Source organism: Garra rufa, chromosome 11, assembly GCF_049309525.1.
Source record: "Garra rufa chromosome 11, GarRuf1.0, whole genome shotgun sequence".
NCBI lineage: Eukaryota > Metazoa > Chordata > Actinopteri > Cypriniformes > Cyprinidae > Garra > Garra rufa.
In genome coordinates, this window is record NC_133371.1 from 29,452,113 (window position 1) to 29,478,844 (window position 26,732).

At 35.9% G+C, this 26,732-nt stretch overlaps 1 protein-coding gene across 2 annotated transcripts in view; it reads right to left on the reverse strand.

Annotated features, from left to right (window-relative positions):
* Positions 1-26,732, reverse strand: part of necab2 (N-terminal EF-hand calcium binding protein 2) — a 137,963-nt gene that overhangs the window by 46,359 nt on the left and 64,872 nt on the right. For both annotated transcript variants that reach the window (XM_073850680.1, XM_073850679.1), the window contains exons 3-5: positions 26,268-26,376; positions 21,103-21,128; positions 20,707-20,804 (exon numbers count right to left, since the gene is read on the reverse strand). In XM_073850680.1, coding sequence (XP_073706781.1) covers positions 20,707-20,804; positions 21,103-21,128; positions 26,268-26,376 — 233 coding nt within the window. The remainder of the gene's footprint in view (positions 1-20,706; positions 20,805-21,102; positions 21,129-26,267; positions 26,377-26,732) is intronic.

Here is a 26,732-nt window from a genome sequence, read left to right on the forward strand (position 1 = left end):
TCATAAAAGTAATCCATATTTTGTTTTTATTTCAAGTCTTCTACAGTCATGTAATATTCTTGTCTGAGGAACAGACAGCATTTTGAAGTTCGCAGTTCGCCCAAAAATGTACTCACCTTCAAGCTAGGGCCCTATGATTTCCGCGATGCAGAAAACACTAACGAAATCACAGAATCCAGTCATAAAAATTGAATTTACTGTCCAATTTGGGATGAATAAATCAAAGTAGGTCAGTTCACTTAAAAAAATGCTATGTACACTAGTGTCTGTGAATATTAAGCTGGAAAAATACTATTTAAATACGAACCTGCATGTTCTATATGTCTTGGTATGAATTAAAGGCGCAGACACAAGTTTTCGTTTACTACACACATACTGAAGCGCACGTGATGCTGCTCTAAAAGTAATTTTATGAACATTTCACTGTTTCTTTTGAGCAAAACTATCGTAGTATCATATAAATACAGAAACTTAGAGGTCTTTACAGCAACCCGTCAAAATAAAAGTTTGGTTTATCTTGAAGAAACTGTGATATAATTATATTACTTAGTGTAATCAAAGTACTACTACTACTAATACAATTATTATTAAAACATTATTTCTTAAGAAATATTTAGAAGACATAGTATTTACCATACAATTTAAATACACCAAATTATTTTTGAAAAAAAAAAAAAAATAATAATCCTTTATAAAATCAAATACTTAGATATGCTTTTGATTATTAAATTTTAATGAAACCATTAAAATTGAATCCAGAAAATCAATGGCAATATAGAATTAGGTAAAAAAAAAAACAAAAAAAAACTGAAATTAGAAAGTATTTCATAGGGCCTTAAAATGTTAATTTTTGCTAAACTTTTAATAAATTGCTGTTGAATTGTGTAAATTCCATTATTTCAATTAATTAGATTAATTTTTTATATATATATAATATATATTTATAATTCATATTTTTTTATTTAACCATTTAAACAGAGTTTAGACAAAATAAAATGGGGGGGGGGGGTGGAATTTGGAAAAAAATAAAACGGAATATGGGAAAAATGTTGAGAAATTTAGCATTACATTAGAGCTGCATGATTTTGGATGAATTAGTTTTAAATAAAGATCACGATTCTGAACTAAGCAAAATAACATAATTTCTACTTGTGAGAAAACATGAATTGCTGCAGTCTATTCAAAAAGGTTTTATTAATTTGAATGACTTTAAAAAAATTGAATGAATGATTCACGCATAAATACTTTGCTTGTTTGATTACTTAATGAATCAGCATCTTGAACGAATCTCTTGAATGAATGATTTAATGACTCATTCATAAATACTTCATTTGTTTCATTTCTGAATGAATCAGCCTTTTTGAATGAATCTCTTGATTAAATGATTCAATGACTCACTCAAAAGTACTTTACTTGTTTCATTACTGAATGAACCAGCATTTTTGAATGTTTCTCATGAATGAATGATTCACTGACTCACTTATAATACTTCACTTGTTTTATTACTGAATGAATCAGCATTTTTGTACGAATCTCTTGAATGACAATTCTATGACAAATACATTTTTAACAGTCACTTGTCAACTATAGATGGTTGAAAAGACTGCTTATGACCTGTTTCATAGCTAAACACAACTGTTTTTATGAAGCGAAAAATGCAATTCGAGTAATAAACAAATCCTTCATTTAAGCCTCCATCCATAATATTGCTTCTTCAGTTAAAAAAAGTCAAGTGGTCTGAATCACGAGAGAATATTCACAGAACAAAACAATTCCAAACATATGGACACTTTTAAGGTGTTTCTGCAACCTTTTTGAAGCTTGAAAGTTCCAGAAAATTCTAAAATATTTCTCCATTTGTGTTCAATGAAAGAGACAAAGTCTTGACAGTCTAGACCTTTTTGAAGCTTGAAAGTTCCAGTATATTCTTACATATTTCTCCATTTGCCTTCTATGAAAGAGACAAAGTCTTGACCGAGGTTTCATTTTTGGCTGAATTATTCATTTTACTCCACAGTACAATAAACAGGGTGAAGAAGGTCCACTCATAGACATCGTTCTCCACACAGGCAGTGAATTTCACCAGCTATGACGCTTAATGAAAAGCTGTGTAAGATTCGGGCAATAGAGTTCACGATTCTCCAGCCATAAAATGCAGTCAGAGACAAACAACCAGGGCTGTGGACTGCAGTTCATCATACAATGCAGCAGCAGAGAGATTTATAGAAGGAGCCTCAGAAGTTTAATGAACAAGTGAGGACAAGCGCTGTGGCAGCACTTAACTCTCGCTGGGCAGGCGTAGGGCCCACCGCTGCGCTAGAGCGCATGGGCACAGACTGCGATTCACACACTAGCGGTGGAGAGATGAGTCTCAGGACAGTAATGAATGACAGACGGGAGTTCTAGTAAAATGCCTGGAGCTTCACATGCCTGTGAAATTACCACTTCACACTACTGATACAGGAAGAGGCTCGAGATGGAAATAGTGGAAAATATTGGAAGGGCGGCAGCAATCTGCTTACTGTTTAAATCAGCCGTGTACCTAAATGAAAAATCTATCTATCTATCTATCTATCTATCTATCTATCTATCTATCTATCTATCTATCTATCTATCTATCTATCTATCTATCTATCTATCTATCTATCTATCTATCTATCAGTCAAAAGTTTTTGAACACTAAGATTTTTAATGTTTTTTTTTAAAGAGTTCTCTTCTGCTCACCAAGCCTGCATTTATTTGATTCAAAATACAGCAAAAGCAGTAATATTGTTTTTTTTTTCACTATTTAAGATAATTCTATTTGAATATATTTTAAAATGTAATTTATTCCTGTGATCAAAGCTACATTTTCAGCATCATTACTCTAGTCTTCAGTGTCAGTGTTCAGAAACCATTCTAATATGCTGATTTGCTGTACAAGAAACATTTATTATTATTATTATCAATATTTAAAACAGTTGAGTACATTTTTCAGGATTCTTTTATGAATATTAAATCCAAAGTTCAGCATTTATCTAAAATAAAAAGCTTTTGTAACATTATACACTATATACCATTCAAAAAAAAAAAAAAAGCTTGGAGTCAGTATAATTTTGGGAAAGAAATTATGTAAAATTAATACTTTTATTTAGCAAGGATGCTTTACATTTATCAAAAGTGATGTTAAAGACATTTATAATGTTACGAAAGGTTTCTGTTTCAAATAAATGCTGTTCTTCTGTTCTTCTATTTATTAAAGAAACCTGAAATCAGAATATTAAAATGATTTCTGAAGGATCACGTGACTGAAGTAATGTTGCTAAAAATTCAGCTTTGAAATCACAGGAATAAATTACATTTTAAAATATATTCAAATAGAAAACAGTTATTTTAAATTGTAAAAATATTTAAATTTTACTGGTTTTGCTGTACTTTGGATCAAATAAATGCAGGCTTGGTGAGCAGAAGAGACTCCTTAAAAAACATTAAAAATCTTACTGTTCAAAAACTCCCATATGTCTGTCTATTTAAAGTGAATTAAATTGAAAATTTCATATTACAATTATAATTGTAATGTTCAGCATGCTGTCCAAGCAACAATACTGTACAAGGACATCTTTATTTATAAAAAAATGAAATCAGTTTTGTGAATGGTATCACATCGTGATAATATTTAATAATTTAACCTACATTTTATGGACCATAAAATCAAAACAGATCATTTCTGATAAAGACAATGATTCTCTTTGAATTACAATTTAGTAAACACTTGCAATCCTGCCATTCCAATTCAAATTCCAAATAAACTTCCTGCGGCCGATTCAGCTGAGGCTCTACAACATGAAAGTCCATATTTTGCTGGATTTTCTGTATTGATGATTCAATAAACCACGCACTGCACCCCGGCTTGATACTTCAGTAAAACAATGATTAGAATATGAAAAGGTTCCTGTCAACCGATCTACAACAATTCAATTCAGCAGTGACATTCTGATTCACTGGTGTATCCCACCGCTCTGCTCTCATTGTCTTCCTATTACGTCCATGTTGTCGCTGCCAAAATTGTCATTCATCCAGATGCAGTTGAAACCATAGGATGTTAATTTAAAACGACTGCCGACAAATGAATTTTAAAGCCACTCTCATGTTACACAACACCATACTTCGAGTTACGCCAAGCCAGAGAGGAAAGGAGTATTTGAAAAGCAATTCCATAACATAAGGCAGCATGGGACATTGAGCCAGGCTCATTAGCACACAGCCTGCTCAAGGATAACATTATGGCAACATGCAGAATCTGAATTCCAGACTCGCAGCCTCATAAATATTCATTCACACTGTGGAGAAATGCATGGGAGAAAAGAATGAACCTGGTTATTGTTTGTGCAAGTATTTTTTTTCTATCCTGTCCCCAACGCTAGGTATTTAAATCCTCTAACAGACCAGTAAACAGCCTATACTGTAAATGACAAATGTACAGAACAAGTGTATGAGACTGAAGCCCTGCACACTAACTGAATCATAAGCAGCAACATTTCAATGAGCCCTGAATTAAATTACCTCCAGGCATAGTGGGTAATGCACCATATAGGTTCCAGAAATCTGAGTAAACGTCTCTGTATACTGCAGATTTATGTTGCTGAAAGCATTCATGATGCTCTACCTTTGACACCTTTGCACTCTGATATTATTATTATAACCATGTGTGTAATATGTATACAGTTGCAATCAAAGTTGCAGTACTTTTACTTTACAAATAAAAGCTTGTCTGAAGTTTCAGGACTTGCATCTACAACAGTGTACTGGCATATTAAAATTGACAATGTCAATATGTAATGTAATATGTTTGAGTTCTAGGATTTTTTTAATAACACAGCTATCATAATTATTCAACCCCTATTCAACATTGCTGTTTTAAGTAATTTATTTTTGTGGTAGGGAACAAAATTGTCCTAAAACACAATTAAGCCTTTAGAAACTATTAAAAACACTGAATCAGCTTGAGATGTTACACATCTATACATTTATCCCATGCATGTGCTGAAGTTGAGTAGCAAATATGGTAAAGTCAACAGAGCTTTCACAAAAGCTATAGAGAAGAAATAGTTTTATTGTATTAGAAAGTCTAAGGTTATGTGAAGATTTCTAAGACATTAAAAGCATTATTCCTTAGTTTAAAGTGTGTTGTACCAGAGAACCTTTGAGGGTGTTGAACAATTTCATAAAATGTTTGATCAGACCAAACCAGAAAAACCTGCAATGTACAGCCAAAGACTTGCGAGATGACCTGATGAAAGGAGGAAAAATATTTCATTCCAGAGTAGAAGATGAACATAAGACAAGCATGGCTTTCATGTTGAGACATCTTGGCGAATACCATTCTTGATCAAGAAGAACAAAAAGCTCAGCTTGAATATGCTAAAAATTATTTGGATAGACCTGTGGAGTTCTGGAAGAATGTTTTGTTGAGTGATGTGACCAAACTAGAACTTTTTGGACGTATAGATCAGCGGTATGGTGCAAAAAAGAGAAAACTAATGAGCAGAAGAACACTATCTCCATGGTCAAACATGGAGGTGGGCTGATCCCATTATGGGGTTGTTTTACTGTAGCATGAAGTGGAAAACATGATCGTATGAAGGAAACTATGAATTCTTTGAAGTATCAGGCCATTTTGCCAAAAATTGTGCTGACTTTGGTGCAAAGACCGAAGATGATGATCAATGGACTTTCCTGCAGGACAGTCATCCCAAATTTATGTATACATCCAAAATTTACTTATGCTTGGTTCAGGGATCAGTCACAGAATGTTCTTGAGTGGCCTGTCCAGTCTCTAGATTTAATTCTCATTGAAAATATTTGGTCGAATTTGAAGAAAGCAGCGGCAAAGCGAAAACCAAAGATTATCCGTGATCTAAAAGCTTTTTCAGGCGAGGAATGGGCCAAGATTGCAGTAGAGAGGTGATCAACGCTTCTAAACACTTTCAAACTGCGTTTATTGGTGGTTTTAAATAATAAAAGATTCTGCACCAAATTTTACTTTTGGGGGCTGAATAATTTTGAACATGAACGTTTAGAGCCAATTTGATTTTTTTCCCCATTATTTATCAATGTTCTCAGAATTGCTCAAATGTGTATTAAAATACTTTATCTAATAGTGTACTAATGCCTTTGTAGATTTGTTTTTAGAAAAACAAATTATCTGGAACAAAATGTCTTGCATGTCAAGGGGGTTGAATAATTTCGATTGCAACTGTATATAAAGCCAAAAGTACGTAGACACCCCCTTTTTGGGATAGTTCACTCGAAAATGAAAATTCTGTCATTAATTACTTACCCTCATGACGTTTCAAACCGTAAGACCTTCGTTCATCTTCGGAACACAAATTAAGATATTTTTTATGAAATCCGAGAGCTTTTTGACCCTGCATAGACAGCAACACAACTACCACTTTCAAAGCCCAGAAAGGTAGTAAAAACATTGTTGAAATAGTCCATGTGACATCAGTAATTTTATGAAGCTATGAGAATACTATTTAAAAAAAATAACTTTATTCAACAATTTCTTCTCTTCTATGTCAGTCAACCCGCATTCACGAGAGGACTACAAACATATGCATAATCATTTCAATAAAATAATCTATCATTTGATTCTTTACATGACAAAACAACTCAAAGAAAACCCGAAGTCGCAATATGCCAAGCTCTTTAAGCATGCCATATGATGTTCTCCAAAATAACCCTCAAATGCCATAAGTGGTTACCAGGGAAACTAGGTATCTGGGGTGACATTGTGCAACCAGAAGCAAATGAGTGCAAGTGAGAGTGACTGAACACAGGAAGTGTGTAATATATGTCTACAATATAACAATGGCCAAACCCCCTCACCTCAGGTCAGCATGAAATGAAAGGGGAGAAAATTTCTGTAGCATCTGCGGTTAAGAAAACATTAGTTTCAGGAAATGTCCTTCACCTCTATTTGGGACCTTAGACGTTCACAGCAGGGGTCTAGGAGAAACTGTATTTTTTGACCAAGCTTTAAAAAGAAAATAAGGCACGGAAATTAACTTCTGTTTTCATCACAAATACATAGAACAAATCCATTTTGGTATATTAGGATATAAAGTGACAAAAAAAGCACATGTGCTCATTGATTATAGGTATAAAAAGAATATATTTAAAGGATTAGTTCACTTACAGAATAAATATTTTATGATAATTTACTAACCCCTATGTTGTCCAAGATGTTCATGTCTTTCTGTCTTCAGTCGAAAAGAAATTTAGGTTTTTGAGGAAAACATTCCAGGATTTTTCTCCATATAGTGGACTTCAATGGGGATCAATGGGTTGAAGGTCCAAAACGGCAGTTTCAATTCAGCTTCAAAGTAGAGGTCTGCATTTCCAAATAAAAGCGGTTGCGGTCGGTAACTCTGGTGTAATTTGAACGGGAGCGGGCGGTAACAATATCCCGTTCCCGATGTCTTTTCTGAACAGCAAATCTGCGATTTCCTCATTCTTATCGAGCACCTGTAGGCTACATCTTGCGCTCAAAACTGTTATGCACTCGCTACACTCATGGACCAGTGCTTTCAGAATCATGCATTTTACTGGCAATGTCTCATAGGCGCGGAAAGTTAGGGTAGGCTACTACTGGTGTTTTTTCTGTGGGGAACTGTTTATCAGTTTATCAGCGTTACTCCAGAGCGCAAAGCCATGTTTGGAGTGCCAAAATCTTCATAAGGTTATGCTGACTGATTTTTCGCAAACAGTGTGGTTGTTAACTCCTGACCCGAGCACATCTTTTTTCCCCTTTGCTAAAACAACTTATACTACTGTTTTGGCAATTAAAATAGTTCAGTTTTGCATGAAATGACAAAGTGGTTATAATTTCGTTTCTTTTTTATTAAGTTAATTTAGAAAAAAAAAAAAACGTTTGGAGCATTTTTTTGTTCGTTAAATGTAAGCTTTTCTTACTTTCTTAAAGTAACTCAAGCGGCGGCGGGAGACAGTAAGTTGACCTACTCTATGTTTGAATTTGCCTTCTCAAATCACAAATTGGCTAAAATAAAATCTATAGATTTAAATAATATAGAAATAATAGCCTAATAATATATAAATGTTCGCTATTAGGCGCATTCCCAATAGTTTTTGCGGAGAGTGGAAACCAAAACGCGTTTTAGGACACGGAGGCACAAGTGCGATCAGTTACATTTTTTTCAGTGGAAACTATTTAACCGTTATTTTTTGAGGAGATGGATGAGGAGGATCGTTAACTTCATCATCACTGACTCAGAAAACAGTTAATAAATAATTAAAATATCTCCTTACTATATTTCACAGTCATGGTAATTATTTTTGCCAGTGCTTTGTGGCAAGCTTTATCCTATTGCGTGCACTTGAACGCGTAACCCTTCCAGCTGCGCTGAAGATGCGCTCAATGCTGCAGACAGGACCATCCGAGCCGCTCTTGATCATGTTCAAGGTAGTCATGGTAGCCTGGTCTGTTGTTTCCACCAGCACTGCATTTTTTATCACCATTGAATGTCTGAAATATCAATTTAAAAGTGATATATAAATATAAATATATAATGGATGTATTGCGAAAAAAGTTTTATATACCCGGAATTGTTTCCTAATGGTTAAATGTGAGATTCTGGAAACGAGAACTAAATTTAGCGGGAACGGTCGGGTCGGGAAGAAAATGATTCTAAGCAGGCAGCGGGTGAACAAAGCCTGAATATACAGTGGGAGCGGGTGGGTGCGGAATAAAACCTCGCGGGAGTGGGACTAGAAAAGCAGTCCCGCGCAGACCTCTACTTCAAAGTGCTCTACACGATCCCAGCTGAGGAATAAGTGTCTTATCTAGTGAAACAATCAGTCATTTTCTAAATAAAAAATACAATTTATATACTTTTAAACCACAAATGTTCATCTTGCAATCGCTCTGCAATGTGCATGCATGTCTTTACACATTGCGTAATCATGTTTGTAAAGTCAAACAAGGTTAGTTCTTCATCTGTGCATTTCGGTTTTAAAAAGGTAGGGTAGGGCAAAAAACTTCATGTCATTTACTCCTCCAACTTTAAATTCGTCAGACATTGTTGTTTTACCTTTTTTTGTAAAGGGTGGTTGAATCTTTGCACGTTCGCTTTGTTTGTAAACACTGTGTTGGTACGTCACGCTTGCGTGATTACGTGATGCGTGAGGTTGAGCTAGTGCAAGAATATGTTGATCATTTCACTAGATAAGACCCTTATTCCTCAGTTGGGTCGTGTAGAGCCCTTTGAAGCTCATTGAAACTGCAGTTTGGACCTTCAACCCATTTGCTTCTATTAAAGTCCACTATATAAAGAAAAATCCTGGAATGCTTTCCTCAAAAACCTTGATTGCTTTTCAACTGAAGAAAGAAAGACATGAACATCTTGGATAACATTTGGGTGAGTAGATTATCAGGATTTTTTTTTTAATTCTGGAAGTGAACTAATCCTTTAAATTTATTGCAGAATGTTTCAACATAGAGCCAAGAATATATTTTAGCACATTATTTTGGGGCTAGAAAGATTTTTTAAAGAAATTAATACTTTTTATATCCAAGGATACATTCAATTGATTAAAAGTGACATTAAACTTACTTAGTTACTCCAAAAACACGGTCATTGTGACAATGTAAGGTGATGAAACTATGGTGCCATGTGCTTTTTAAAACCATTTTCATAAGTTTGACGCCATATTAGCAGCTCGGGAAATATGTTAATTTGACTAGAAACACCAGAGATCAGATACAGTTGAAGTCAAAAGTTTACACACACCTTGCTGAATCTGCTAAATGTTAATAAGTTATTTCACATAAAAGATGTTCACATATGGTCCACTAAAGAAAATAATAGTTGAATTTATAAAAATTACCCTGTTCAAAAGTTTACATCCACTTGATTCTTAATACTGTGTTGTTACCTGAATGATCCACAGTGACAGTTGTTCATGAGTCCCTTGTTTGTCCTGCCCGCCGTTCTTCAGAAAAATCCCTCAGGTCCCACAAATTCTTTGGTTTTTCAGCATTTTTGTGTATTTGAACCCTTTCCAACAATGACTGTATGATTTTGAGATCCATCTTTCCACACTGAGGACAACCGAGGGACTCATATGCAACTATTACAAAAGAGTCAAACACTCACTGATGCTTCAGAAAAAAAGCGATGCATTAAGAGCCAGGGGTGTAGACTTTTGAACAGAATGAATGATTCTTATTTTGCATAAATATCATATTTTTTTTTTCATTTAGTACTGCCCCTCAGAAGCTACAGAAGATACTTACATGTTGGTAAGTCTGTGGGACCTAAAAGATTTTTCTGAAGAACAGCGGGCAGTTTAACTTTTCGGACAAACAAGGGACTCATGAACAACTATCACTAAACAAAAAAACACAGCTGTGGATCATTCAAGTAACAACACAGTATTAAGAATCAAGTGTATGTAAACTTTTGAACAGGGTCATTTTTATAAATTCATCTATTATTTTCTCTTGTGGACTATATGTTAACTATATTTCAACTAAGACAGAAATATCTTATTCAGGTCAGTACTACTAATATAAAAAAATAACATGCATTTTGTACGATCCCTATTATATTGGTAAAATAATTAACATTTTGCACATTCTGCAAGGTATATGTAAACTTTTGACTTCAACTGTATGTAAAGCATCATTCCAGTTGGGCAAGACTTCCGCACACAGATGGATACAGAAAGTAATATCATCACTTCACAATCTCAGAGCTTATGCTATGCCTACATGCATAAAATGAATATTGAACCCATCTGACGTGCTCCAGAGACTACATCTGTCCAGTCCCATCAACATACAGTGTCATAGGAGTTGCAGGGGCTTACAGTAAATCAGAGCTGACGGAAAACCTAACACTGTCCACCACAATCCTCAATCTGTTCCTGTCAAAATGCTAAAAACAACTGGAAAACTGGAATAAAACAGTCCCAAGTTTCTCTCCACCTGCCAAAACCTCTTCCTGTAAGCATAATTACTGTTTGCCATGTGACAGGCTCATTAATATCAACTCTGGATTCAAACAAAGGCTTCAGAGTGCACCGCACAGCCAACCTGTTCAAAACGCGACAGCTCCCAGCTTGGCATCCTAATGAATTTCTGCATTTACATTTTAAACAACAGAAACTCCTACAGTAACTGCTTTTTGACAAGTGTGCTTACTTTAGCGCATGAAAAAACACACATATGGCGCGTCACTTGAAGCAGGCTGAAATGAGCTGAAAAACATGCATCTGAAACAGAATGATTTGAGAAGACATGATAAGAAATTTCAACTGTCAGCTTTTATCATTGTTAGCACTGCTAAACCCAAATCGTAGCTTCAAATAGAAAAAATAATTCAGGCAGTGAATTGAAGAGTAAGCGTTCTCTATTTGAAGACTTAACAAGAAGCACAGTGTGTGAATGTCTGGGCAAAGTCCAAGCGCTTGAACTAAGCAGCAGCTAATGAGAAGAGCTCATTAAAACTGTGTGTGCAGGACAGGCAAAGGGAAGATGAAATGTGTTTAATGAATTCTTGCTTTTCTTTTCTTCCAATGGCATTCTGCTTTGGCTACCTCCAGTTGCTAAATGGCCAATTAAAAATGTGGTCTTGAAGTATTAAGCTTCGGCACACTTTGGCAGGGGTGATGAGGACTCTTGTGCGCTTTTTTCGAAAAACAAATGCCTTTATTTATTTGCATGATAGGATTTTCATGGTGGGATTTCGGGTTTACTTCCTGCCGTTTTTGACTTCAGTAAATGTTCTCTCAAAGTCTCAAAGTACATAAACGTCTCACATTTTAATTGCCATCATTCTTTATATTTATAGTTATCATTCATGTATTGTGAGAGACAAAGAAAGCGCACACCAGGAGACTATAATATAGTCCATCTGTCACTCTATATGTGAGTTCAGTGATCTGTAGCGTGGCTGATATTTCAAATCATGTATCTTTTGCATGCTCTCTGAAAATACACTGACAATGTACTATGTTTTAGACTTGTTCTGTTCACTCGAGGACAAGTGGCAAGCCAGTAACGTCAAGATGATGTGCGAACGACAAAGCAGTTGCTCGTACAGATAACACAAGTCCACTGACAGTGGGTGCGGGTGTTTTCGTCTCAGTCGGTGGCTCTGATCTACTTCCTTTGCTCTCTGGCTCTGACAGGTTGAGACAGAAGGAGAGAGCTGTCCTCTTTTCTGACATCAGCGCTCTTCTATTGAGCTCATTTGTTCAGCGGGATGTCAGCAATTGCGGTTGAGAGATTTAATGAGAAGCGCGGTATAGAGAAGAAACACAGAGAAGGAATCTTTCTTTCTTCAAGCATTCCCAAAAGACAAACTGCAAAAAAACGTGCACTGAATAGGGCATGGTTACAGAGTATGTGAGTGTTGAGGAAGAGAATGGATGTTGGGTTATTTTTGGCTGTATCAATAGCTTTTCTTTGGAAAAAATAAACTAATACAGAGGGGAGACCTATAATTGGTTTCTGAATAAAAGTAATCATTTAAAGTTATTTAAAAAAAAAAAACTATTATAATATTATTTCTAATAATACATTTTGTTTAATTTATTTTAAAAATGTTATTTATATAGATTGTTTAAATATTTAGTTTTTTTGTGTTTGTGTGTGAAAATATTAGAATAAAAATATAATTTTAAATTCTGCATATCAGCTATCAGACACACTACCAGTCAAGTTTTTGAACAGTACGATTTTTTTTAAAGTCTCTACTGCTCACCAAGCCTGCATTTATTTGATCCGAAGTACAACAAAAACAGTAAATTTTTTAAAATATTTTAACTATCTAAAATAACTGTTTTCTATTTGAATATTCCTGTGATTTCAAAGCTGAATTTTCAGCATCATTACTCCAGTCACATGATCCTTTAGAAATCATTCTAATATGATTTGCTTCTCAAAAACATTTTCATATTATTATTATTATTATTATTATTAGTAGTAGTAGTAGTAGTAGTAGTAGTGTTATGATAAAAATAGCTAAGTATAATTTTTTCAGGTTTTTTTGATGAATAGAAACTTCAGAAGAACAACATTTATTATAAATTATCATCACTTTTGACTCCAAGCTTTTGAATTGTGTAGTGTATGTTAGAAAAGCCTTTTAAAATACACTGTATCAGTATTATTCATAAAAAAGGCAATATTGGTTGATCACTAGTATGAAGCAAACCAATTTATATTATATAAACATAAAAAAATGATGGGTTAAAACAACCCAGTGCTGGGTGAAATATGGAAAAACTGGGTTGTTTTGACCCAGCGGTTGGGTTAAGTGTTTAATCCAACCTTTCTTGGTAGTTTTATTTTAGTTTTATTTTATTATAGTTTAATAATTACTATATGGTTGGCTTAAAATGAACCCAAAATAAGTTGTAAATTAAAAATCAGACACAAAATTACCAGAAGCATCAGCAATAACCAAAAGGTGAACATTTATTAATAAGCAATTTAAAATCCTTATTATTATTTATTCAACTTACTAATAAATGTTTATTTCCTATCTATTTTGGGTTCATTTAAGCAAGAAATATAGTCATGTTTAGGAAATAGTTGAGTTAAATAGAACTACCCAGAAGGTTGGGTTACACATTTAACCCAATCGGTAGGTCAGAACAACCCAATCGCTAGGATTGTCCATAGCGCTGAATTGTTTTTAACCCAGCATTTTTTAGAGTGTGCATCAGTGTTGATAAAAAGGCAACATGAACGAGCAAACAGAGCGGGAAACGCAAAATAGAGCAATTACAGACTGCTTTGAGCAGGAAGGGGATATTGCCGTCTATAATCTATAAAAGATATTAACCCAATGGCTACTCCTCAGATCAATCCACCATGGCATAGTTAAAGCATCTGATCCTATTAGAGACCATAAAAAGAATTATCTAGTCTATACACGCCACTTTAAAAATCAAAAAATCAGCTTTAGGCATCTGGGAAATGAGTTCATTTCATTTCCACCATTCTCACAATAGAAGTGTGTACCTCCATACACATCACACGCCACTAAAAATGCACATAAGCTACAGCGCAAATTGATGCCTGGTGTGCAAGAACATGAATATTTCATAGGCTGTATGAAAATACCACATTTACATTAATAATTAGCAGCAGCCTTTAACCTTCTCCAGAGAACAGAGGAGTAGATTTTGAGTAATGAAGAGGCGTGAGGGACACCAACAATTATCAATATCAATGCCGGTGGCAAACAACGCTTTGATTTTAGGCTATTTGATTATCAGCCCTCAGACAAACATCAATCTCATGGCTCTGCTACTCAGCTAGTGAAAGGGTTTGAATCTCCAGAGACGTGGCAGTAATGGAGAAGACAGCGAATAAACAAAAGCTGTAGCTTATGTTACTCAGTGTAATGTCAAAGGTTTGTAATGGCGAAGAGAGATTACAGATCGCTGTTGTCACTCCAGTCCACTTACATACTGTGATCCAGTCTGTGCTCTAATTTGTGTTCAGAAGATGAACGAAAGTCTTACAGGTTTGGAACGACATGAGGGTGAGTAATTAATGACAGAATATTTATTTTTGGCTGAACTATCCCTGGTAATAATATTAAACACAACATATCTACACAACAGTAGCTTTTAAAAGCCTATTGGCTCTACATCGTTAACATGCTGATCTCTTAGGAGATGATAGGGTTTCTCAGCTCTGATATATTCTAAAACAATGCCATTTCTATTGCAGGAGAAGCAGTCTGTGGTTTTGCTGCTACCCTGTGTATTGGATGACAGTTGCTGTTACACCAACACTTTGCAGAGCATCTGGTAAATATCACATTACCACGACTGCGTAGATGACAGTGTCTGTCTCTCTTTCCATCTCATACACTCAAATCCACACACACATACACAAACACATATCAACACACCAACAACAACAAAACATTTACCGGCCTTATGAAGAGCTGCTTTGTTGTTTGTTTGTTTTTACTCTCACCTAATGAAATTATATTTATTAGTTTGTAAGACACAACTTGTGCTTCTTTTTTATCTAACAGCCTTGCATATTAAACATTCTGTCTCTCTCATTTTACATTCCACACAACAGGGGTTTTCAAACCTCTCAAATATGATGGATTTGTGTTTAAAGATACATTTTAACAGTGTGAGAAAAACACTTAAGAGATAGTTCACCCAAAAATGAAAATTCTGTCAATAATTACTCACCCTCATGTCGTTCCAAACCTGTAAGATCTTCGTTCATCTTCAAAACATAAATTAAGATATGTCTTATGAAATCCGAGAGCTTTCTGACCCTGCATAGACAGCAACGCAACTGACACGTTCAAGGCCCAGAAAAGTAGTAAGGACATCAATAAAATAGTCCATGTGACATCTGTGATTCAACCAGAATTTTATGAAGCTATGATAATACTTTTCGTGTGCAAAGAAAACAAAAATAACAACTAACAATTTCTTATCTTCCAATCTATGACACGTGTTCAAGAGAGGATTTAGGATGATATGACCTAAAATCAAAATCTCTATTAATTGAACATTTGACCTCGATTACGATTAATGAACGATTATTTACTGTGAGACGCAGCGCTCAGCAATGTTTTTAAAAAAAGCGAATGCCTGCTCTGCAAATACAAAAGGTTTCTTGCCAACCTGTAAACAAAAGCTCACAATGCTTGCCCCGCCTCTGGGGTCATCTAATTGGTCCACTCTTTAGAAACTGACATTGAACACGTGGTATTATGTTTTTAAGGGGAAAGTATTAACAAGATTAAAAAAACAAAAGAAACTGATGTGGGAAAATTACATTGATTAGCTAAAGGCTGTCTACACTGGATGCGACAAAGCAACCATATAGATTTCAACTTTTGTGTCAGTACGTCATGTCGTGCCATGCCGTGCCGCATCCAGTGTAGACAGCATCACTGATTATAATAGGTTCTATTGTATTTTGTTGTGCCGAGCCACGGTATTAGAGTAATACAAGATTTGTGCCTTCCACAAATATTGGCACCCTTGGTATCATTTATCCATTTGATCTTAGAAAAATTCAAAAATCGAAATTGTAACCTTTCATTGAAGTAAAACAATGGAAGGTAGAGGGAAAATCTCATTATAAAAATCTAAGTTTTTCTTTAGTTCATGTTGGCCACAATTACTGGCACCCGTATATATCTTATGAGCAGAATATCTCTGAAATATATTTTTAGCACACCAGGGTGACTAGGAGCATGCAGTTGTCCAGCCATGACTTCCTGTCGCACAGGATTATAAAGATGAGGAACACAAAGGCCAAGTTCCCTGAATCGTCCATCACAAGGAGTAAAACCAAAGAATATAGTTATTCTGCGGAACAAGATCGTTGAGCTCGTTTCTGTATCATCCTAATGCATGGTGAGAAGGAGAGTTTGAGGACCAAAGACTCTTCAAGGATCACAGCTGGAGAATTGCAAAGATTAGTTGAGTCTTGGGGCCAGAAAGCCTAAAAAAGTCAAATAGCCCCTATATCACCACATGTTGTTTAGGAGGGTTTCAAGAAAATTCCTGCTTGCTCATTCAAAAACAAACTCCAGCATATTCAGTTGTCAGATCCAATTGGAACTTCAAACGGGACTGGCTACTGTTGTCGGACGAAACTAAAAAAAAAAAAAAAAGAGCACTTTGGCACCAAACACTCCAGATGGGTTTAGTGAAAACAGTGAAAAGTAATGTTGTGAGCCTATTTTTCTTCTTGTATAGATACATGGCATCATGGTTTCTAACAACTACCAACAGATAAAAAAAAATCAAACAGGGACTGCCTCTGTTAGAAATCTTATAATGGGTCGTGGTCGGATCTTCCATTAGGACAATGATCCAAAACAAACATCAAAAATGTGTCACTGAGGACAAAATGAAGCTTCTGCCATGGCTGTCCCAATTCACTGACCTGAACCCTACAGAAAATGAGAGAGGTGAACTGTAAAGAGGAAGCACCAACATGGAGCTGGGAATCTGACAGATCTGGAGTTATTCTGTATGAAATAATGGTCTCTGATCTCTTGCCAGGTGTTTTCCAAAATCATCAGTCATTATAGGACAGACTCAGAGCTTTTATCTTGGGAAAAGGACTTTGCTATAACTGGGTGCCAATAATTGTGGCCAATGTGAACTAGAGAAAAACATTTATTTCATAATGAGATTTTCCCCCCACTCTCCATTGTTTTATTTCAATCAAAGGTTAGAATTTTGTGAATTTTTTGAATGAAAGATGAAAAGGATAAACAATGCAGATTTACTTCCATAGCTGCCTTTGCACATATTTACCAAAGGTGCCAATATTTGTGGAGGGCACTGTATAAACCTAATATATCATATCAATATCAAAACAGTAAACGTATCAAATTTCGTATTGAGTTAAACAAAAACATAATATCCCAACTTTGAACTTTAATAGTGGTAAAAATACATTCATGCATGGACCTCTAAGAACTCTTTACTGGCCCCTGAGGGTCTCTGAACCGTAGTTTGAAAACCCTTTCTGTACGTACATATACTCAGTCTAACTTATTTGAATAGTAAATTATGCTCAGGTAGGAATCTTATGTCTGAAGAAGCAAAAACACATGCAGAACATTGCTGTGTTTGCAAGAGAGTAATTCTGTACAACAGAATCTCAGGTGTGGCAAGAAAAATGATACAGAGAAAAGATTAAAGGAGAATTCAAAGACAAAATGATCTGCTCACACTTTAGTATGAAAGCAACTGTAGAGAACAGAAATGCAAATGCATGGGTGGTGAAGAATCACAGGGTGTAATAATTTGCTTTCTGAAATCAATGTAGGTTTGTTTGCAATCAGCTAGTCTCAGCCTCAGACGTCACGCCCACGGAACGTTGGCTAAACGTCTGATGCATATGGTACACTTAACTGGAAACACTTCAGGAATGTCGAAGTCGTCATCTGATTGGTTGAATTTGACCGGATTTCTGGGAGACGCGAGTGTCGCGTTTGCTTTCGGTCCTCCGGGAAACAAAGCGCAGACTGATTTACTCGCCGTTTTGCTAAAAGGTGCTTATGCAGACGCGATTGTTGTTATACACTTTTGCGACGTTCGCGAACAAATTACTGACTTACTGCTTGTTCTCCCTCTTATTTAACTTTCAATGCTGGTTATTTCAATGACTGACTTGTTGCACGCCAGTCTGTTGTTGAGGCATTTCCATGCACCGAAACGTGACGCTGAACGAAATGAACTGTGATTGGCTGTTTGACATGTCGGTCAAACGGCCTTATGGGCGGGCCTTGGCCAATTAAAGCTGCCATGAATTCCAGACCTTCAGCCGTCAGTCTGAAGGTCTGGCTATGCGAGACTAGCAATCAGCCAGCTGTATTAAACACAAGTGTTTGTCTATAAGAAGGTCTTGGATCCAAGAAGCCATCTTTGTGAAGCTTACAGACAAAACAAACACTAATAACTGTACCCCAAACGGGCTATAAATTTTTAAAGGGTAAGCTTAGCACATATCAGGCCAGATATTTTACAACTATCACTCAGCCAGGTATTTAAGAACTCTAACCTGCATTAACAGGGACCTTAGTAACATCAATTACATTCTCCAGCACCCCGGTGGGGAAGGAAGAGGGAGGAATACACTCAAAGACTGATACAAGAAGTAGGGATGCACCGAATATTCGGCCACCGAAAATTTTTATCAACACGGCCAAAACAGTATGTTGACCCAAACAGAAACCGCAGCTTGCACGTGCTTGTCTGAAGCAACACGTCTGCGGTGTGTACGTATTTCAGTAGATCTGAGAAAGACCCACGGATAGCGATTTGCAAAACTTGTAATGCAGAAATTTCAAGAGGGGGTGTGTCTGCAGTCGTGCGTGCAGCCAGTGATGAGAGCAGAGATCGAGACGGATGTAGCTTTCAGTGAGTGAAAAACAATGGCTTTACGCTGGTGTTACGTCGCAATATTGTAAAGATATGTCTTTTCTATATACTGTATTTTTATAAATATTTATGTTTTAAACCATGGAGGTGAGCCAATGGATAGCACACAAGCAACGTGAAAACTGCGCAATATGTTAAAGTGAAAGTAAAAACTGACAGTGCTTTCAGCATCTGAAGTGCATTCTCTCAGAGACAATGAGAGACGGTTATACTTCATATGCTGATATTAATTTAGTCCCCTAATATTTTTCTTGTGCCCCGAACATGGTGGGAAAAAAATGAAAAGAAACGTATTTTGTGTAAGTTTGTTTTTGAAAGTCGGTTCTTGAAATAAAGCTTTTCATTGATGACTGCAGTATTATTAGGGGTTAAGAAAGTCTTAATTATGATTTCAGGTGGTCTTAAATGTGGGGACTGAAAGACAAGAATTGCGATGAAACTTCAAAAGGCTATCCATTAAATAAATATGAGCGCTGCACGTTTCAAAGTTATTTGCTGCGCTGCTTTGTAAATGTGAACTGATGGATCCACAAGATAATGTGTTATAAAAATTTAAACAATAAAACAATTTAAACAAAGGCAGTAAAATATATGTATTTGTTATTTAAGTAATATAATATTTGATTGATAATAATTGTTTAAATTAATATAATTGATTTATTCTTTGAAACTTTAATATTAATTAATGCAATTGCAATGCCTTGATTTTAGTAAGATTAGTACACAGTCATAGCCATAAATGCAATGGTACTAATAATTGGCATAATTCTTTCGGTGTTTCGGTTTTCGGCCTTGGTTTCCTCTTTTTCGGTTTTGGCCAAGAATTTTCATTTCAGTGCATCCCTAACAAGAAGAGCTGGAGGAAAAACAACAGAGAGCGATTGGGTTTTTACGTCTTCTATAAATCAGATTACACACTCGGTTAGAAGCGGAAAGAAAGAGAGAAGCACATATTTGTGATGGCCACAGCTCAGTAATCTGCAGTGCTGTCTAACTGAGCACCAGCTTGCTAATGAGAAGAAAACCACAAACAGAATATGCAAGCCAAGCTTTGAAATGAGAGGTTATATTTAGATGAGTAGGAGAGACTGCAATAACATGCTTGCACTCACAGTCTTCTCTCAATATCTCTTCCTCATCTCAAGAAGGATTGACTGTGGTACGCTTATAGGAGATGTTATAGGTTTCTGTTTCAGACCCCCAAAGATGCATATGATTCAAGTCACCAAGCTCAACCAGCAATGTTTTAATAAAAATATGCATGTCTACACTAAAAAAATATGGACAAACCCTGCAGCTGGGTTAAATGTTTAACCAGCCTTCTGGATAGTTCTATTTTGCTGAACTATTGCTTAGAAATTGCTATTTTTTTTGCTCAAAATGAACCCAAAATAGGTTGGAAATGAACATTTATTAATATGCTCAATAAATTAACATTTATTAATAAATAATAATTAAATAATAAACATTTTTACTTAATAATAAACCTTCACCATTTGATTATTGCTAATGCCTCTAGAAAATACTTGTCAGATTTTTAAATTACAACCCATTTTGGGTTCATTTTAAGCCAGCCATACACTATTTTTTTTTAAACATTAGTTGAGTCAAGTAATAATACTTAACCCAGCTGCTGGGTCAAAACAAACCACAATGCACACAGCGATTGAATGCATTTTTTGAACATACAAAAATGTAAATGCGTGTTATTGCACCTTGTATGAAAAAATACAGGCCACTAACCTTTTTAGTGAAGTCCATGGCTTTGAGAATGGCCAGGTTGAGTGTCTCTAGGGAGGCCAGAACACCCTCATAATCCCCCATGTGGTTGGCAAAGTAGTCTAATGAACAGAGAAATGGGGCAGAAGAGAATTATGCATTTTCTCACAAACAATATGGAAGAATGAAAACATTGGAAAATTAAATTGCCAACAAAACTGATCCAAAAATATTCCAAAATAGAAACTGTACACTATCCATTGACAGATATAAGAACAGAAACCATAGACATAGGTCTATATATTGTCTATTAGTAAATACTCTAGCAGTGACACAAATATATTCAAATAAAATTATGTGTTTGCAAAAAAAATAAATCAATTCTTTGCCACTCTAACACACAAACATACTGATACTTACCGCATAGTTCCTTGGTGTCAACATTACTAACACATCGCAGGAAAAGGGAAGCGTACAGAAAAAAACAGAACAGAAGAAGCAGGAGAAGAAAGAGATAAGAAACAGGGGAAAAACCCAGCACAAATCAAACATTACATCTGTCTTACAAGAGTGGAAATACAGAATCTCACTAAACTATCGATTTATATGAATCCTAAAAATAACTCAACACAAAACATAAAAAATATGTGATTTGTTTATTTCACTTTTACATGATGTTTGCTTATATAGAGGTCAAAAGTTTACACCCCCTTTCAGAATCTGCAAAATGTTAATTATTTTTTTACCAAAATAAGAGGGATCATACAAAATGCATGTTTTTGTTTATTTAGTACTGACCTGAATAAGATATTTCACATAAAAGATGTTTACATATAGTCTACAAGAGAAAATAGCAGTTGAATTTATAAAAATGACCCAGTTTAAAAGTTCACATCCCCTTGATTCTTAATACTGTGTTCATGAGTTCCCTTGTTTGTCCTGCACAGTTAAACTGCCTGCTGTTCTTCAGAGAAATCCTTCAGGCCCCACAAATTCTTGGGTTTTCCATCATTTTTGTGTATTTGAACCCTTTCCAACCCTTTTTCAGATCCATCTTTTCACACTGAGGACAACCGAGGGACTTATATACAACTACTACAGAAGGTTCACACGCTCACTGATGCTCTAGAAGGAAAAACCATGCATTAAGAGCCGGGGGTGAAAACTTTTGAACAGAATGGAGATGTGTACATTTTTCTTATTTTGCCTAAATATCATACCCTTCAGAGGCTACAGAAGATAGTTACCTGTTTCCCAGAAGCAAAATAAGTTAAGTTTTTATAAATTCAACTAATATTTTCTCTTGTGGACTGGATGTGAAATATCTTTTTCAGGTCAGTACTAAATAAACAATAACATGCATTTTGTATGATCCCTCTTATTTTGGTAAAATAATTAACATTTTGCAGATTCTGAACCTTTTGACCATAACTGTATATAATGCTACAAAAACTGTTTTTACCTCCTGGCCATTACCCTTTCCAGGCTTCATTCCACTCTCTCTCTCTATCTTTTTTTAGCTCTTGGACTTTTCATCTCTCACTTCTTTATGCTTTCCCTCACTTGTTAAAATGGAAGTGTCATCGGCAAAGGGAAGCACAAAAAAGATATAAAGTATGACATTTACAGGTGTAGGGTGGGCACTGAGAGTGAACACGGCTAACAATCCTCTCTCCTTTCACTGCTACTGAGCTCTTGATGCCCGGCCTGTCAAATAAAGAGTACGTCCACCACAGCAGAGGAGAGGACAGAAGAGATGGTGTGTGTGAATGTCATGAGTCTCTCTCTCAGTTAGTGGAATAACCCATTCATACCCATTAGTATAGTGCTAGATAAGCTAGTAAACAGATTCATCATTGTTATTATTTTCCATCCAATATGGTGATGAAGGAATGGAGGTAACATTAAAACAAAATTAAGCCTATTTACTTTCTTGATGTGTGTTCCTGGTCCCACTGCGAATGATTCATCTGTGCATGTTATTAAAAAGAAAAACTTTCCTGATGTCACTTAAAGAAACAGTGCACCCAAAAATGAAAATTCAGTAATTAATTACTCTTCCTCATGTTGTTCCAAACCTGTAAGACATTCATTCATCTTTGGAACACAAATGAAGATATTTTTGATGAAATCCGAGAGCTTTCTGACCCTGTATAGACAGCAACGCAACTGACATGTTCAAGGTCCAAAGAAGTAGTAAGGACATTGTTAAAATAGTCCACGTGACATCAGTGATTCAACCGTAAGGTTATGAAGCTACACAGGGTCAGAAAGCTCTCAAATTTCATCAAAAATACCTTAATTTGTGTTCTGAAGATGAACAAAGGTCTTACGAAGTTGGAACGACATCTACAGCTAAGAACAAAAAAAATCAGATTTCCATCATAGTCGCACCTGTTAACAATGCTTTTGAATAAAAGACAAAAGATGAGGGATGTTTCATTTCAAATCCACAACACAAAAGTAAATGAGAAACAAGCACAAAAAGGTGACATGCATAACGCTCTCAATTTTCTTCCTCCACTCGATCTCCACCACCTCAGTCTCTCTAAGCACCCCACACCCCAGTGTCTTTTCCAGCCCTCCCCCCATCTCATCATCTAGCCCTCTTGTCTCCATCCTTTTCTCTGCACCAGTCCTTATGGGCTCTGGTGGTTCATTATTTAGAGAGAAGGCTGTGTTGGACCTGCAGAGCAGCGACCGCATCCTAGCAGCTGCAGACTTCTCCTCCTTTTTTACATAATTCATTCTGAAATGTGATTAAAGACAACACACACACACGCACACACACGCACACACACACACACACACACACACACACACACACACACACACACACACGCACACACACACACACACACACGCACACACACACACACACACTAGAGCAGCTCTGTCTCTAGAGACCCGCTCACACACACCTATACACACAAACACTGAGAAACAGGGTGCGTGAGACACAGAGAACAGAAAGAGAGAGAGATCTGGCAGCAGATCGCAATAGATGAGACAGATGTAGTCATGATGACACTTTCCAAACACAAAACTTTCTATATAAACTATTCTAAAAGATCTAGCCCCATTACTGTTCACCTCATCCCTTTATCATCCCCCATCAGTCGCTGTCTTTCGGTTTTTCCCTTTTCTTGCTCTCCATTATCCTTCATTATGTCCGTCAAAATGAAATCTGCCCTATTTTTCTCCATGGTTCTTGAGAAACCATTAACTATTATCAGGGGTTAAATTTGTAACTAAGATCTGAAGATCCTGGTTGCATGGTTATATCTTCAAAAAGTATGCTACGAATACTCGTATGACCCAGAGAGTTGTTTTTAATACACGGAAAATGTGAATTTCTATTATAAAATTATTGTAATTATACAATATAGTATATATGTGACCCTGGATGACAAAACCAGCCTTAAGTAGCACTTGGCTATTTGTAGCAAGAGCCAAAAATACATTGTATGGGTCAAGATGTTTTTCTTTGAATAAATTATTTATTTTTTTCTTTTATGCTAAAAATAATTAGGAAAGATATTTTCTAATTTTTTTAGCATAAATATATTAAAACTTAATTTTTGATTAGTAATATGCATTGCTAAGAACTTCATTTGAACAACTTTAAAGGCGATTTTCTCAGTATTTAGATTTTTTTGCACCCTGAGATTCCAGATTCTCAAATAGTTGTATGGATGGAAATTAGCACCCGCCACCAGCCAAATGCGGGTGATTTTGTGTTGTGGCGGGTAAACTCGCTTCACCCACCGGCCACCGTGGCGGGTAAATAAAAATAACATACTTCAACCGGACGGCGTGAGGCGGTAATGCACTTTAACGTTAGTTGCGAACTGCCGTTAAAATACACGAAGAAGAAAAAGAAGACGGCGGACACTTTTAGCGGAGGCACACCTTCAAAAAATGTGGCGATACATCACAGGCGTTAAGAGGTCTGTTAAAATATCTTTACAATCTGCTTTTGAAGAAATATATTGTATTTCGTGCTACAGCGCACATTCTGTCAGATGCAATTCATGGCGCGTCTTTCTCAATATACTGTACAACGCGGCATTCATTCACATCAGATGATAACTCGGCGGCAGAGTTCCACTCACGCAGCGGCGTAATTTCCATTAGGGACACGCTTTTCAAAATCCCGTTGGTGTCCACCCAAATGGTTTTTTTAAGTAATCTCTTGTATTTTAGAATGCACGCTCTACGCTGCTAAGAGTTACGCGCTATAGTAAAAACGAAACCAAAAGTAAATCACGCACGCGCATTCAAAAGCAGCTTTAATACCCTGCGTTTAGAGAGCGACTCCCCAATGCGCGCAAATTAGGCTACATAAAATATCTAGGCTATTATAGTATGTGGGCTATAAGTTGTGTAGTTGTGAAGATAGCTCTGTATCATGATAGAAAAATTAGGTGAAAATGTCAGTATTTTATTGAGACTTGAGATTAAATAAACTGCTCAAGTATAGTAGATCTTGTAGTATTAATTTTCACATGCAGCTACACATTGTCGGTTAAAAACATAAAGTGGCTGGTAAAAACATTTAGTGGCTGGTAGATTTTGAAATCCACCAGCCACACTGGTCGGTGGACAAAAAAGTTAATTTCCATCCCTTGTTGCATCTCGTTTAAATATTGTCCTATCCTGACAGTCATATCCTAATAAATGGAAAGCTTATTTATTCAGCTTTCAAATGATGTATAAATCTCAATTTAAAAAACTAACCCTTATGACTGGTTTTGTGGTTATGTTATTATATCATGTGTTATTTGAAATACTAATTTACTATTTTACTAATATACTATTTTGATAAAAATCTAGCTATGAAATTAGCCACAGCCAGGCAATAACGAAAAAAGCAGACTAATTATATAAACTAGAGAGAGTGTGAGAAGTTAGAATTTATTTTCTGAACGTCCACAGGGCAGAAAGTGATGAAACAATTACAGTGGTTTGCAAAGGTGAAGCTTGTGCTCTATGCGAAATCACCTCATCCATGCTTCGCCATTGACTAGATTCTAATATAGAGAAATGGATAATACTTCATGTCATGAACTATTAAGATAATGCTAAATATCCACTTTTTTTCTTCAAGGTGGAAGTAAGCTTATGGGTGTTAATTTCAGTTCATTATCCGCTATAATGAAAATAACAAGAACAACAACAACGTGCAGTAAACGGTAAAACTGTTTGCACTACAAACCAGTGTGCTCATAATTAAGATAATACATTAAAATAATATGGTAAGACACACCAATTTGCAATATCAAGCAGCAAAACTAGCTGTTTTGTACAGTTAAAAATAGCTGGACGCGGATGAGACCAGAAACCTGACCCATAAAATTTACAAATGGCCACATCCACTCTTAAAAGAAGAAAAAAGTGGATAGCTTTAACTTTTACCGGAACATTTACCAACAGGGTGTATAAACACAAAATCAAATGAATTAATTTTCCACTCACATTTTTTTTCTTACAATTTAAGGTCATATTATTTTCTATTTTTATTCCCTCTGTTGTCCTAAGATTCACTGGATGTGTATTCAGCATATGTGTGTCTGTAGAATCACCTGGTGTTATCAGAGTCAATGGTGTGAAACAGTTTTTCCAGCTCCTCTTCATTCAGAGTCCCATCAGAGAAGAACGCCTGGAACTCATCAAGGGAGAGCTTTCCATCATCTGCAGGGGGAAACAGAGATTTTAGCTGCATGCCTCATTCATTTTTAACACCCCAGACAGTACAGTCGTGGCCAAAAGTTTTGAGAATTACACAAATATTAGTTTTCACAAAGTTTGCTGCTAAACTGCTTTTAGATCTTTGTTTCAGTTGTTTCTGTGATGTACTGAAATATAATTACAAGCACTTCATACATTTCAAAGGCTTTTATCAACAATTACATGACCTTTATGCAAAGAGTCAGTATTTGCAGTGTTGGCCCCTCTTCAGGACCTCTGCAATTCAACTGGGCATGCTCTCAATCAACTTCTGGGCCAAATCCTGACTGATAGCAACCCATTCTTTCATAATCACTTCT